The sequence below is a fragment of the Sylvia atricapilla genome, chromosome 3, assembly GCF_009819655.1.
Source record: "Sylvia atricapilla isolate bSylAtr1 chromosome 3, bSylAtr1.pri, whole genome shotgun sequence".
In the NCBI taxonomy this organism is placed as follows: Eukaryota; Metazoa; Chordata; class Aves; order Passeriformes; family Sylviidae; genus Sylvia; species Sylvia atricapilla.
The window spans coordinates 104,613,184-104,628,646 of record NC_089142.1 but is presented as its reverse complement, the minus strand read 5'-3'; the positions used below and the strand labels follow the sequence as shown (position 1 = coordinate 104,628,646).

General features: G+C 41.5%; 1 protein-coding gene across 3 annotated transcripts; it reads right to left on the bottom strand.

Moving 5' to 3' along the window:
* Nucleotides 1-808: 808 nt before the first annotated feature.
* PLEK (pleckstrin) lies at nt 809-13,591 on the bottom strand. 3 transcript variants are annotated; one of them, XM_066316492.1, is made up of 9 exons: nt 13,407-13,587; nt 12,728-12,883; nt 8,990-9,171; nt 7,870-7,961; nt 6,821-7,005; nt 5,526-5,630; nt 3,730-3,813; nt 3,000-3,069; nt 809-2,168 (listed from the first exon to the last, which is right to left on the bottom strand). In XM_066316492.1, the coding sequence occupies exons 1-9, from the start codon at nt 13,452-13,454 to the stop codon at nt 2,029-2,031; spliced, it is 1,062 nt and encodes a 353-aa protein (XP_066172589.1). In that variant the 5' UTR covers nt 13,455-13,587; the 3' UTR covers nt 809-2,028. The 3 variants fall into 3 exon arrangements, with proteins under 3 accessions (XP_066172589.1, XP_066172590.1, XP_066172591.1); XM_066316494.1 differs by having other exon boundaries at nt 1,937-2,168; nt 2,960-3,069; nt 13,407-13,591; XM_066316493.1 differs by lacking the exon at nt 3,730-3,813 and having other exon boundaries at nt 13,407-13,589.
* Nucleotides 13,592-15,463: the final 1,872 nt, after the last annotated feature.

Sequence of the window (15,463 nt, the reverse complement as noted above, 5' to 3'; positions counted from 1 at the left end):
CCTCCCTTTTTTTATAGCAGTTCCTTGCACAAAGCTGTCTCTCTTCTTTGTGGCAGTATTCAGGATCTGTGCCTCTTCCATGCCTTCTGAGTTACTGGGCTGGCCTCATCATCTCTAATAGACATGGAATTGCTTTTTAATGCTGAATTCCCTTGGATGAGATCTTCTCACTGCTGCAAAGAAGCAGAGGCACCTACAAACCCTTGAAATGTGTCTTCTGAAGCACTGCCCATGGGATTACAGACTCCATCCATATAGGATGGTACAAACATAAGCTCTTCCACAAATATACTGACTATCATCCTCTGCCTGAGAAAACACCACTCCTAGGTGGACAGCTGTACCTTGGACTGGGCACAAGTCAAGATGATGAGGTCATAGACTGGTCAAACATTTTAGTTTTATTAAATTGCGGCAGTCGCATCCCTCCTTTGGTGAGCTGGACAAGTTTCTATTGTTTGGTCGTGTGGGGTATTTTTGGGTTAGTGAGCTCTGAAAGGAAAAAATAAGCAGCAAGAAGCGGCAATTATCAAGAAAGCAGGCTGACCAAACAGTGGGTATTTTTTACCATGAGTCTTCCTTCCTCAGAATGACACCTCAGACTTCAGCGATCCCATCAGCTTGCATGAGAGACAGGAAATGTCTGCCAGAAGCTGATTTCTGCTGGCCAACTCAAGAGGACGTGATGATGCAGTGTCTCAACCTGCTGCTGCTGCTGCAAGACTGTGTTTTCTTATAAAGTAATGCAAGGCAACAGGGCTTCAGGCTCATTAGCTCAGCTACAGGTGTAATTAAGCACAACTGAAGAGAAGATTTAGCTATGCATTTATTTTTAGATAGAAGAGATCTAAGAATTCTTAAAGATAAGATACCTTCTTAGATCTAGGAACAGAGTTTTAAAGTTTTTGAAGTTTCCTTCACTCAAGCATCAGTCTTACATGACCAGGAACAGCCTAGATGCACAATCTGATATTAACTTGATTTTCAACTCCTCCTTAGAGTTCAAGACTTAGAAGTTTGTTTGTTATACAGTCAGAGAAAAATGTAAGGATTAATCAGGTAAACTGACCCTATCAAATAAAAACATTTATTTCAGTTACAAGCACAAGGTTTCTCTTATATTACTAAGGCACAGAATCAAGGACTGAGTACGTTGCTGGAGGCTAAAAAAGGAAAATGTAATTGAAACCACTTGAATCAATAGTTCAAGTAACCAACCCATGCATCCTTTCCCTTCTCCTGCAAGGTTCTTAGTTCAAATCGAGTACAGTACCTGACAACTCAGCATCTGCTTTGTAGACCTAAATAAAGGGAAACAATGGTCCCAGGGCAGATTCTTGTGGAGAAACTTTGCAAGGTTTAAAACTGGGTGATAGGGAGTTTGAAGTGAGGTTGCTTTGTGTTTGAAATACTGTGGGAAGAGGCTTTTCCTCATACTGCTGTCATGGAGTTATACTTGGTTCCACATGGTGTTTCCACAGTTGTCTGCATTTTTCCCTCCCTTAATGCTGACAGATTATAAAGGTTTCCAAGTGAGTTGACTTCTTTTCCTTATATCTATGGCATTATTTGTACAAGTGAACAAGCAGCAACAAGATCTGGTAAAGAAGAAAGTATAAAAATTGTCTGGAGAAGACTGAAATACATGAAGATCTTGAAACACATCACAGGCTGAAGAGGGTGATTAACTGAGGTCCTCTCTGTCAGTGACATGACTGTGCTCTGTTAATGGTGAGATTCCCACTATCAGCTGTGGCAACAGGTACAACATTCCCAAGGTGGACTGATTACTCTAAGCAACACACACTAATATGGCATGTTCTATGTTCTAGTTTAGTAAAATATTACCATAACACAAGTGGAAAAATGTTAGTTTGTTAGTGCCTGCTATAGAATTGAAACTTCTATCCAGTCCTCAACCCCAACGCACAAGCCCTTTGGGATGATGCTGCTTTCTCTTGGTGAAATGCTAAATTCTGTTTAGAGTGACTAACTTAATTTGTCTGTCTTCTTGTTGGAAGATCATCTTCATTTACCAGTCCTAGCAACTGACTGGATTGCTTTGATCCACTCTGTACGCTCTGTGGATGAGGCTGCTTGCAAGTAATAGTGGATTTCACTGGCTGTGATGATTTCAAAGAGGATGTTGTCATCATCATGCTTCTTGGCTACAGGGAAAAAATAAGAAGGTCAGCTATGTGAGAAAAGAAGTCTTATACTTTCGATATTTCCTCCTTTACATGCTGTAAGGGGATATTTCCTCCTTTCTTTCTACAGCTGAGCCTGATCAGGCCTTCACAAAGATTGGGTCCAAGAGATGAGTCTCTCTCTCAGAGAAACCACTCATGAATTCTGCACATTTCACCTTCAGATGTCTCTGGTTTGCTGGTCTCAACTCATGGAAGGATCTGCAATCCTGCAGACAGATTGTGTTCCCCAAACCCTCCTATGCCTTGCCAGCTACAAAAACAAGCTATTTGAGTTTATGTCACATCCATCTGTCTCTTTTCTGAGATGCCAACAAACTTTGTTGCTGGATATGATAGCCAGCCTCTCTTGTGGAGAGGAGAATGCATTAAATTAATGATTCTTGGTCCTTGCAGCAACACTTTTTCTGTTCCCACAACTTCTAGCTTTGGGAGGGAAGAGAAGGTGGACAATAACAATTTGTCAGCATAACATGAAGCTTCCATCCCAAATTCATTAACTAAAGAGATCAAACTCAGCTTGCTTTGCCTAAAGTTATCCTAACACAGGGTTTGTGTCATCCTTTTGACCAGCCTTCCCTAAAGTACTGACAATACACAAGATTCCCTATTGCTACCTTTACCACGGTACCCTTCCCCAGTAATTCAGACAGCAAGATAGACCAGTTACTAGAGTTACTGAATTATTGTACAGAGATTGCTTTGGAATAGAAAACACTTGTGATTTTTGGCAGATTAAAGGGGGGGTGTACCAAAATCTTATTAGAGAGCTCATTTGTTATAGTTCCTTACTGTCTGGCATATCTTCCACTGCTGTCACCACGCAGCCTCTCAGGTGAATTGCTCCCAGTGGTTCTTCTCCCTGGGGAGGACATGAAATCAAAATGAAATGCAACACTTCTGAAACCAGCAGCATGGAAATATATGGCTACATTTCCAGAATGGAAACAATACCATTTGATTACTTAGTGTGTCTCACCTGAGAGAACAGGGGGTCTTCAGTCTGTATGTGACATGGAGGGCTGGGGGCTTGGGAAGGGAAAGGCTTACTAACAAACAGGGAATCTCTTGTGATTTAAAATTCAGGATCTGCAGAGTATTTAGCATGGGGATGGGCCCATTAGAAATACACAAGAAATAGGATGCCATATCTCAGCCTGGCATGGCAAATACCTCAAAGATAAACTGCCAAATTACTCGATTGTGTTCATTTGCACTTAGGACCTAATTTCTTTTGATCAAGTGAGAGCACACATTAATTCTAATTAATCACAGATAAGAGGTGAAAATACAGTTCAGTGTTACTTGTTCCCCAGGGTGGCACTTGCCACCCTGACTCCACAGCCCCAGAAACTATCCTTCACTCTGCTTTTCCAGAGGATGGCTAGGCCATGTGAGAACAAACAGTCCCACTGTCCTGCCTGATCTTCCCTGTCACATTCTCATGCAAATATTCCATTCAGGTACTACTACAAGGCACTGGATTCAAAACAAACAGGGAAAGAAACCGAATCTCTCTTACTCCAGCAGGATCATAATAATGAAGATATGCAGGATCATCTCTTAAAACGAACTTTCTCACTTTCCAGTTCTTTCTCCGGTGTCCCTAGGAAAATTCCAAACCACAAATGTCACAGAGCTGCTTTGCCTGCATGCAAATCTTACCCACACACGAAAGGACAGGCAAATACAACAGGGGAAAAAACTGAATGTTCTGGACAGGAAATACTCACTGGAGTAGGACTTGAATCGGCCTTTTCTACATTCCAATCTTTTGCACAAGAACTGGACTGTCAAACTGCTTTCTCTCTCTCTCTCTCTCTCTCTTTTTTTTTTTTTTTTTTTTTTTTTTTTTTTTTTTTTTTTGTGTGTGTGTGTGTGTGAAAAGCATAGGTGCTTCAACATGGGAGATTGCCCTGAACATATCACACAGTGTGGTAGTTATGACATTCATGTGAAGTCTGTGGGAGCTGGGTTTAACTGCTTGCTAGAACACATGGCTGCAAAGTGCCTTGCAGGAAGGTACCTTGAATTATTGGCAAGGATGAGCTGAAAGTCTTTCTGTCCCTGCAAAGATAACAACAAAAAAATGCTTATCTAGCTTCAACACCCTGGAGGACTCATGGCTGAGAAGCTCAGGCAGAAATAAGGACATAGATGCCTCATGGCTTGTTTTCATGACTGAAAAGGATGGGTGTGGGAGGTTTAGACCCGCTGAAAGCATTTTCAGCAGAGGCAGTGACCATTCCAAGCAATGACCCCACGAGTCACTGAGGGTGACCAAGTGCAGAAAAACACTGGTGGAAGATTGTCTTGAGTCACTTCCTCTGGCATTTCAAAATACAAGTTTCTCAATTAGCTACTGTTTGCACAGAAGCTCTTAACTAACTAGGTTGATATGAACGTGAAAGAGTAGAAGAGCAGCAAGGTGTGGGTCTTATTTCTTCCATTGCTTTTGAGTAAACTGATTAAGCAAGAGAAATACATGTGAGCACCACCAAAAAGTTCTTAGGCCCTCAAGGACTATTTTAACAGTGCAGGTTCAGACTCAATATTAGGAAACATTTCTTCAGAGAGAGGGTGGTCAAACACTGCAACAGGTTACCTAGAGAGGTGGTCAGTGCACCATGTCTGTCAATGTCTAAGAAGCTTTTGGACAACAAAACCGTTAACAGTGTGCTTTAACCCTTGGTCAGCCAGTGATCAGGCCGTTGGACCAGAGGATTGTTGCAGGTCCCTTCCAGCTGACCCATTTTATTCGTTGAAGAATCCTGATTTTGCCTTCAGTTCACTAATATCTACTTGCAATGGCCTTGGAAACATGACATTGACTGTATTGCTTAAAGTTTTGCTGGAAATGAAGGTATCCAGTTATCTTCTGTATTACACATCAAACATTAGTGACTGAAACAACTCCTTTGCTCAAGCATGCTGAAAAAGTCCATGAAAACTAGCAACTGAATCCATTTGTGTCCAGAGGGACACAGGAGTGGCAGCTTTTTGCCTGAGTTCAGTTTTGCATTGTACCAGTGACTTGTCACATCTCCTGTGTTAGGACTCTTTCCTAATTAAAGCTATCAACTGTTTTATTCTGTGGTAAGAGCAATAAACCTTGCAATATTTGTCCAGAGTCCTGCTGTCATGCTGCAGCAAGTGTTCCTTGTGCAAAGGCAAGAGGGACAGAGATGAAACCTGCCAAGTGTGGAGATGCCATAGGGTAGTTTCTCTCTTACCCAAAGTTTTTAAAGTGTAAAAGAGTAATCTTGCACCCGTGTAACATCATTTTAAGTGACAGGATAGAGCATGGGCAACACTGACCTGTTTCAGCAAACATCCTTGTTTGACAATTGTACCTCTGAATTCTTCCTTTAGGACCACATCATCATCACTGGAATAACCCTCACAGAAAAATCCACTGTCTGGCTGCAAGACCACAAGAGAAATGTTACAGAAGTTACACAGTTGCTGCATGCTTATGTACATGTACCAATCTGGATTCTTTTGGCTTCCCTCCACCCTGTTTTTTTGCCACCCCAAAGAGAATGTTATTATTGTTGTTGTTGCTGCTGTTTTGCTGTTGTTATGGTTATTGTTAAATAATCTAACCTCTTCTGGAAAGGCTCCCAGTGAAGTTGTGGAGCTCTCCAAATCACCATGGACACATTTCAGTGTGAGGTGAGACTACACTTCTATGATACCAAGTCAGACATTGACTTGTTGTGGCCTCCTCACACCACACTGGTATTGAATCAAACTGAAATAATCCAAAAGCAAGCAGGTACACATAGGCTGCTACAAGAAGCATCCCAAGAGGCCACAAGTCTGCCTTTACCAGCAGTGTCCTTGCTGAACAGGTAAAGTCTCCCTAGCACAAACACATTTAAGAAAACAAATGAGTAGTGGGAGAGTCATTTTGCTGAAGCCAAGTGATTCCATGTGGTAAATATAAATAGAATTGTAATACCAATTTACTTGTTTTCACTTTATGGAAGGCATATTTTTTTGCTAGCCTAAGTCCATAAGCCAGATATCTTTCAAACAGTATTTGATTGTGATATTTCAAGTTCTTCAAATCAGCCCACAGAATATGAAGTAGTAAATGAAGAAGGCTGCATATGACACCCAGAACAAGTTCCTGGGGGATATTAAGAATTTTTACTTCTTTTCTAACAGGCAAGCTGTGTGTGTGTACCCTCACATTGAGTCAGATTTGGTAGCTCTGCACAAAAATGGATTTGTAGCTTCTGCCACTCTGTGAAGCCCTGTGATAGTGAATTACTGTCATCTCTTCCAGTGAATCAACAGGGAAACAGATGGCTAAATTGTGGTCACCAGTACAGTAATCAGGAACAAAGTCTAAGTTAACAGGAACCCAGCTTTGTCTCAGCACTTAATTTACACTTAGAAAAGTGCCAGAAAAAAACCTGCCCTGGTTACAACAATTAAAGTGAGCAGGTTCATTCTGAGTATCACAGGAAAAAAAGACAATTAAGATAGATTTCTCCATCTCTGTACAATCTTTCCTCCAGGATTTAAGAAGCCCAACAAGAAGCATGATAAAAGCAGCACAGCAGTGAGTCTGAGACAATAACAAACCAGAATACAACGCTCACAAAGTAATAGTAGGCATCACTGAGGTCTAGGAAGGGGGTGTCTGACAGCCCCTCAGCAGCTGCCTTGGATGTATCCCCAGCAGGCTGGAGGTAGCCTTCACTCAGGAGGGAAGAGGCAAGCAGGAGACCTTCCCTGCGATTTCGGACGGAGCTGCTGGACACCAGCCAGTCAATCACACAGGTGCCTGGTTAAAAAGGAACTAAGTATCAGCCACAAGCCAAGACAGACATGAAGAAGCCTAAAAGTACATGGGAAACAAGCCTAATCCATGTATTCATCAATCTCCTGAAAAAAATGTTCTTAGCAACAACATGGGGAGCTCATCTAGGAAGGTTCCTGGCCATGCAGTGAGGCACAGCCTTTCCAGCTGATGGCAGGAGCCAGGACAGCTCAAAAGCACCATTCTTGAGGGAGAAGATGGCTGGGAGGGGATGCAGGGCTGTGGGCTCGATATTTTCTGAGCCTGAGAATTGCTGAGTTCTTCCCAAGGCTCAGAAAATATCGAGCCGACAAAGGGCTGAGCTGACAAACCTCAAAGCCAGGGACTGGGGGTGATAGCCAAGCCTGGAAAAGGCAGCCTGGAAAAGGTGGCCTTCCAGGCTGCTATGCAACTAACATAATGCTTTGGGGAAGAGAGTGACTTTCATAGAATCACAGAATCACTAAGGTTGGAAAAGACCTCCAGGATCATCAGTTCAACCATTAACACAACAGTGCCATGTCCACCGTTAAACAATGTCCTCTAATGCTGCATGTGTGTGGTTTTGAGCACAAACACAGATTTGACTTGGAGAGACACAGGAATTAGAGGGGGAAACTGTTCAGTGATGAAAACTTCAGAATGGAATAATTCTTAAATTTCATCCTTCTCCTTTGTTTAACATGGCCATAACCAAACCCTTTTCCAAGATACATCCTTTGAGCATCTCCTGGGTCGTCACTGTCAAACTTCTCTGTGCTTTACAGAGCTTAGAGCTGTTTCACCTCTTTAGTTTTTCAACTCTGTGCTCCCTTTATTGTATGGAATAGAGGGACAGGAGCTCCTTACCTGTAAAGCAGTGATTGAACACTCTTTTATCTTTTTCCAGCTTCAACTCTTTTATTCCCTTTTCAGGATCTTTCATTGAGAGGTACAAAGCACTGTGCATAAAAAGAACCACAGAAACTTTTAGCACATAAAAAGATTTTGCCAGTTTGTACAACAGTATCACTCTCATTCATGGGGGCTTCGTGTTTTGTTGGCACGTGGCTCTCTGTAGAGCTGTAGTTTCATCTCCTGCATGTCTTGAAAAATTCAAGATGCAAAGCCTGGAGGTCTCACTGCATTGGCTCACAGCTGTGGGAGCAGAGGGGTGGAGTACACCAAGGGCTTCTCACCACATCTCCCTGTGGTTCTGCGACTGCTTGTGGTGACTATAGCGTGAAGAGAGGAACACCCACTGCTGAGGCACCTTCACAGGGCCCCACAGCCCCAGGAGGAGGTTCACTGCTCTGCTCTGTGTTCACCCAAAGATCCTGGGCTGAGCAGAAAACCTGTCCCTGTCCCAAAGCCTGCATGTTCTCAGGTGATCTTGGCCCCGTGTGGTTTTACTGTCTTACAAGAAGTAAAAGAGTCAGGCTCATTTTTATCTTGGTATTTACAGCCCAGAGACAGAAGTCATCCTTGATTTTTAAAAGTACTAACAGATTGCTTCCCTTTATCTCTTCTTCTCCCTTTACCAGCTTCATGTTCTTTGGTAGGCACCACAGTCACCTCACCATCCCAAAAACTGGGCTAACATCAGCATTTCTTTGGAGAGCAAATTAAAGGTCTAAAATATTTTTGCAATAAATGATTTACTCTATAAAATGCTTTTTCCCGGAAGAGTCACACTTTGGCTGCCACATCCTCTTGCACTGCAGTATGCCCAGAAACATCTTTATCAGCAAAAACCTTTGATAAATAGGCATGTTTTGGTAAATTATAGTATATTAAAAAAGAGCTTCCCAGTTCTGATTGCTAGCTCATTTCTGACACACTGTATAAACTGAAATTTTCAGTCTTCCAGAAAGGGCTGTGAGAGAATCCACGGACAGATAGGCTCATTGTTCTTCCTGACCAAGGTTACATTTCTGACACACTGACTGCAGTTGGAAGTAAATGGGGGAGCAGAGCTATGAGAACAAACCTCAGATTGATTGTTTCAGGCAACCTGATAGACTTTCTTGTGGATTTTCTGGCAAACCTTTGGCCTCCATCTATGTGATGAATTGCTTTCTTGATATCCCTCACCCAGGCATCTCTCTCCTCCAGGTAGGCAGCTTGGAAAAAGTGGTCCTGCTGCTTGGCCACAGTGAGCTTGAAGACAAACTGGAATGATAAATTATGAGAGGTTTGTTGTTTTTTATTTATTCATTTACTTACTTTGGTGTAGCAAATCTGGCACAATTAAGCTAGTACCACCACAACATACAGCCTACCTATGCCCTAAGGACTATGGAAAGCTCCTTGGAGACACAGTAAAATTATAGAAACTCGGAAGAAAACCATGAACAAGCACTGAAGAAAACCATGAACCATGAAAGTGCACATAACTGAATCCTTTTGTTACTTCACTGTGACAGATCCTGACATCATCAGCACACCCAAGGCGTGTGGCACCAATATAGCTGTTGATTCTAAATTTTGCTGGGAAGATCAACACAGCTGAAAGGCTGAAGTGAAACTGTTTTACACCACAATGACACATACTCTGAGCTTCAGAAGGCTGAAAATGACTCTTTTATTTTTGGGATGTGTCTCTTTTTTATACTATCCTACACAGACCAATTCGATTGGTGAAACAAAGACAAAATTCTTCAATCACATTGGTCAGACCAGAGGGACATCAAGAAGAAGTCCCTCTTAAGAAAAGGAATGAAAACAAAGTTACAGTTACAAAAACATGTCTCTTGTTTACAGAAAATTCCCAGGAAAAAGAATTTCAGAAAACCAAAACATCTCAGGCATGAAACCAGGGCTACACTGAAGTGATTCCTTGGAGTGGCTGTCTGGAACAGAGGCTAGACAAGATTAGGAGAATAAAAGCAGGTATTTATTAAAGGCCTTGAACAGCACCTTGGGCAGTCAGAAGTCTCTGAGAGGCTACACCCAAAATGGTCACGAGTTTTTCAGACAGATGTAAGTTTGGTCCATTTATATATCAGGGGTTAATCTGCCAATTACAGCTTCAGTAATGAAGTCATTTACACCCAGTTTGCTTCTCCCTCAACTCACTTTTGTTTATACTTTTGGGGCCTTGAAACAGTGAGGTGTCCTTGAGCTTTAGGCCTAGAGGATTCATTGGGTCTGACCAAAATGTGAGAACAGTAGCTAACATGCTCTAAATATGGAGTTTTAGATTTATACACTAAAGCAGTACAGGATTTGAAAAACATAAAAATTAAAACCCTAATGCATCAGAAGCACCCAGCCCCTGCAGGCTTGCAATGGATGTAAATTTGTTTTAATGTTTAGAGACATGTGAACAATTTGAAGGAGGAAAAATACTCCACATCATATTCAGCTACTGACTCACATAGGGAAAAAAAGTCATACACTGGGAGAGTACCTGAGTATTTTTGCGGCCTAGTAGGTAGATGGTATATCCAACCCTTGCCTACACCTTAGGATCACCTATCAAAAGACACTAGCAACAATGGAAAGACTGTATTTCCCAAAAATAGGAATAGATCATCTAGAGGTAGTTGTAAACAGAAAAAAATAACAACAACCTGGAAAAAAACAAAACAAAACAAAACAAAAAACCAAACCTCCAAAACCATCCAACAAAGTTCACACTGTTTGAACTCATTTCCATCTGGTGATCTTCTGGATGGAAAATCTGGATCTAATTACACATGTTTCAACTTCCTCTAAAATATAGTTCCCCATGAGTGACACTAACTTGTTCTGGAGCTGTGTTATAGTAAATACCAGAAGTTCTGACTCAGTAAGTGTCTAAAAATGCCAAGCTAAGCCATATGCCAAGAGCATGACTTGATGAGGGCGAGGAAAGCAAAGGCTACTGGGAAAGAGCAGCAAATTAACATCAGTGAAATCAACTCGCCAAATAAGTCTGCTGAAGCCCATGTTTGTAAATAATGCATTTCTGAACATCCCTGACAAGCATTTTCCAGACTATGGCCAACAGGAAAAAATTCTGACACCCTGAAATTGTGCAGAAGTCCAACTGAATTTCATGGAAGATACATTTCAAACTTACAAAGCAACAAGTCCTCAAAAATCCATCTCAGACAGAAAAGTAACCTTTTCTTATCCGATATTGTTCATATTTCCAGCGGTTCTCACCTTTTCTGTCATGTAGAAAGAAAAACCTACGTTCTGAAAACCAATGTACAGTGCATGAGAAAAGCAAACAGACCAAGCCATCCAAATCCCAATATTCAACAGTCAAGCTAACATTCCAGATGAACAGAATGAAATACCAAAGCATCGATGAGATTTATTACCAAAGGAAAAAATCAGTCTTCTCAAAGAGCTGAGAAGCAACATACAGTGAAATGCTAAAGAAAAGTTTTCATTTTCAACACATGGAGAAGACTGGCAAAGTTCTTTCTTTTTAGCATTTACAAAGTTAGAGCAGTAAGCCAAATAGACTTCCAGGCTACTTCTCAAATTGGCAAAAAGGTTGAGTCTCCAGTCCTAGATGTGACCAAGCCTCCCTCTTATGATGTATATCTGATTGTGCTTTTGAGAAAATTAGACCATTAGACTAAACTAAATACCAACATTTTAGATAGATTAATCTCTCCCAAATTAAACTATGAGCAATCAAATATGATAATGCTATCCACAAGAAAACCATGTTTTCTCCGTGGGTGAAATGGAACAAAGCTGAAGAATATCAGAATTTATGTTACATTAAACACTGATCAAACATCAAATCAAGGACAGTGAACAGAGGTGAATGCATTTTGAAATATAATCTCAAAATATGCAGTTGCAGCCCCTTCTGAGCCTTTATCTGTGCTTCACAAATCCAAGATTGCTTCTTTTGCCCTTAGCACCTGCATTTTGCAGTTGGTGTAGTAAACAAAGCATGTTGGTGATGTGCTCTGAGCTTTCAAACGAGAGACACAAGGGACCCTGATTCCACTTACTAGAAAACCTAAGGACAAGTTTAATTATCCTCACTTTACTCATATGAAAAAGTGAAGTTTCTTCTCTCAGCAGTCTCTCACCCTTCCTATTTTTCTAATACTCTCACAGAGACTTCTACCTTTAGTCAGGCATCCTTGTGGTAAATTTCTTTAAACTGTGGTAGGATAATGTTCTAGATTCTGGCGGACCCCTTTGTCAGAGGAATTCCTGGGGATGTGATGCCTATTTGATGAAACTGAGTTGACAAAATAATAAATGACTAATGATATGATTCTTTGCTCATATGAGAAATCCTGTTTTACCAACAATTATTTTTCAGGGACCCTGTAACAAAATATGTGTGCCACAGCATTTATCTCCTTCCTGTTTGAGCAAGGCAGTTGTTCCTTGACGATAAAGAAATGCTTCTCCTGCTCACAAAGCATTTCCCCCCAGCTTTATTCTGTGGCAATTACATTTATATTTAATACAGGAGTTGTTGCCATTCAGCTGCAAAATGTCTTCACACCAAGTTCTGCCCTCTGAGAGACTCACAAATTTAATAAAAACCAACCAACTCCCCTAATGCTTTCTGAATTAGTCCTCTTGTAGTGTCCTGAATTCAAATAATACACAATTCCAACCCTGCTTGTGACCTCCTAAGGCAAGTGAGAATTGCCACTAGGATGAGTGCAAGGGATTTGCAGCCACCAGCCTTTTGCCTTTTCAGTGCTTCCAGAAGTACAAGTATACTGTCAATTCTTTTTATAGGAAAAGTACTTACCATTCTTTTGCCAAAATCTTGGCATGGGCTGTGAATAGAGCTTCCTTTTAGTGGGATCATCCCTTTGGGACTGTTATCAGCCTTCCGCTTGTAGAATTCAATTCCGTCTTCTAAGAGCACAACCCACATTGGCTTCCAGGTATTAAACATGCTGCCCTGCATCAATAAATCACAAATTTTGTTCAATGAATCACTCTTCCCATGATGCCCAGGGAAGATATGAGCTTCCAGGGAATGTCTGACTGATGCTAAAATAACTACAGTTTGTGTTTCAAGGGGAACATAGCACCACCACACCCATCCTACTATGCAGTTAAACATTTGCTGTTATTTTTCTGACCACCATTTCTTTCCCCTTGTAGTTGCTCTGCCAATGGAAGCCACTGTGGATTTAAATAAAAATAAAGGCTTTATCCTATGGGCTGTACCACAGCAGACTCCAGAATAGAGGTTACTGTGGAGCAGCAACCTCCTTCCCAAAGAATGGATGTGCCGGGAGACCAAGGTGATGTGACCTCTTTAATCTCACTATTCTTCTTTGATGTTTAACCCAGTTAAGTACAACTGTAGCTGTTTCTTGTAACCTCTTTGCCACGATTTCGCAGTATGTTTCCCTACATCTTCCCAACCTGTTCAGAGTTAGTTTTCTCTCCCACTCAGTCCAAAAGTACCCATTTACCTTCTTAACCAAGTAGCCCTCCCGTATGCGCATCGGTTCTCGCTCCATGGCTTGGGCAATCCTGCTCTCGGGTCTGTCAGTGCTGCCTGGTGAGTTCCTCTGGCAGCAGAGTCCGTGGGATGGTGTGGTTTTTTACAGTACAGCTGTGTCATTTCACAAGTTCCTCCCAGTGCTAATCGCAAGCCCATTTCCTCTTACAGAGTGAGAGATAGGGAAATGCAGAAGCACACTGTGTATTTATAGGCTGCCTCTGACAGCACAGCCAACAGCCTGACAGAACACTCCATCGTATCAAATGCAGCCAGCCTTGATGACAGAATCCTGGGAAATTAAATTAAATGAGCACTGTAGTGCCCAGTCAGAAGAAACTGGGCCTGCTCTGCAAATAAATGAACTCAACCAAAACAACAACAACAACAACAAAAAAACATGGTGCTGCTGCCTGGTGCATGCCAAATAAATGCACAGACAGGTTTTCAATGCATCAATGCTTTCACTTCACCCTGCTTTCCAAATCTTGCTCCCACTGGACAAGCATGAGGAGTCTGGCAGGAAGGTGGAGGACCCTCACTTGCTTAATGAGGATACGCCCTCTGCTGACATAAGAAATTTGTTCATCAGATTTGATCATTTTGGATTTTGACGCTGAGGCCTCCCAAAGGTGTCAGCTGTCAAACAGGCACAAATGGATTAGACTCGTGCATTACATAAAGCATCTTTTACTTGCTGCAGAACTTGTTTGGCTTTATTTGGAAAAAGACAAGCCAAACCCATAGTTTTTTTTATAAATACCAGAGTCAAAATCCCTCTTCCCCATATAGAAGAAAGTAGGGGGATATGGGAGGCAGTTAGAGGCTGCTTCATGGTATCTTGGGAGAACACACACAGCCTCTTGTGTTCTCCCAAGCACAAGATTCCAGGTCACTTTTGCAGTTAAGCTCATTCAGATAAATGTTGACTGAGCCCAGGGTGACTCCATCTGTCACCTCTGCCAAGATCCCTCAACAGGGACTTTTTTCACGGACAGAAATTCCTCTTCTCCATATGACTCTGTCTCAGCCTTTACTCTGGAGGGAGTCTTACTCAGAAGTCTGACAAGGTCTGTGACACAGGACCAGAGGGTTAGCAGAGCCCTCAGAGACCTTTCCTAGACATTCCTCACTGATGCCTATTTAGTGGTATTTCCACAGATGAGACTCCACTCCTTCCTTGGTTATCTGTACTGATGCTTCACTATCCCAAGCTGCTCAGTGTTTCTCCTCACTGTCTGAATGAAGATTTTCCTTTTCCAGGCCTTTCTCAACTAGTTGCTGCTCAAATGACAATATCCAGTCTCTCTGCAGGCAGAGCACCTGTCTGTACCGCCAGTTTCAGGTTAAACACTTTGTAGTTGCACTCTGCCCAAAGCGTACCTTTTGGTCTACCTCTTATCAGATAAGAGTGATGATTCCATCTATCCCGAAGTTGTTTGGGGTTTCTAAAACCTGCAATCCCACTACATTGTACCTTTGTTCATACAAATCATCTTGTTGCTGTTAAAGGCACCAGTTACTGATGAAGCAAATCATCCATCAGTTTTCAAATCAAAGGTTCCATATATTCTCTGGATGTGAAGCATACTTGAATTCAAAAAAACAGATTTTAAAATTATTAGAGACAGAAAGTTACACAAAAACTAAAAAAACTTCATGGTCCTTGGAACTAAAAGTAAAAATTTACCGCTAAAAAGTGATCAAAAATGATGTCTAACATTTACAGTAGGAAATTTGCCTGCCAGGTCCAGGACTTGGAACAAACTGAAGATGCTCTGGATTCCCAGAACAGAAATTATCTAACTGGATTTCTGAGTTATATTTCTGTGAAATAAATTTCTCTTCATTCCCCATAAGTCTTAAAAGGATGTTTGAAAGACTGAGGAGTTTGTAGAATCCTCCTGTATAATATCTTTTTTGGTCACTAATTGTTTTTGCTTTAAGAAGGTGAATTGTTTCCTTTTCTTCCCTTTCATTTCAGCAGTTCCATCTTCAGGAAAAAACAAACAAACAAACAAACAAACA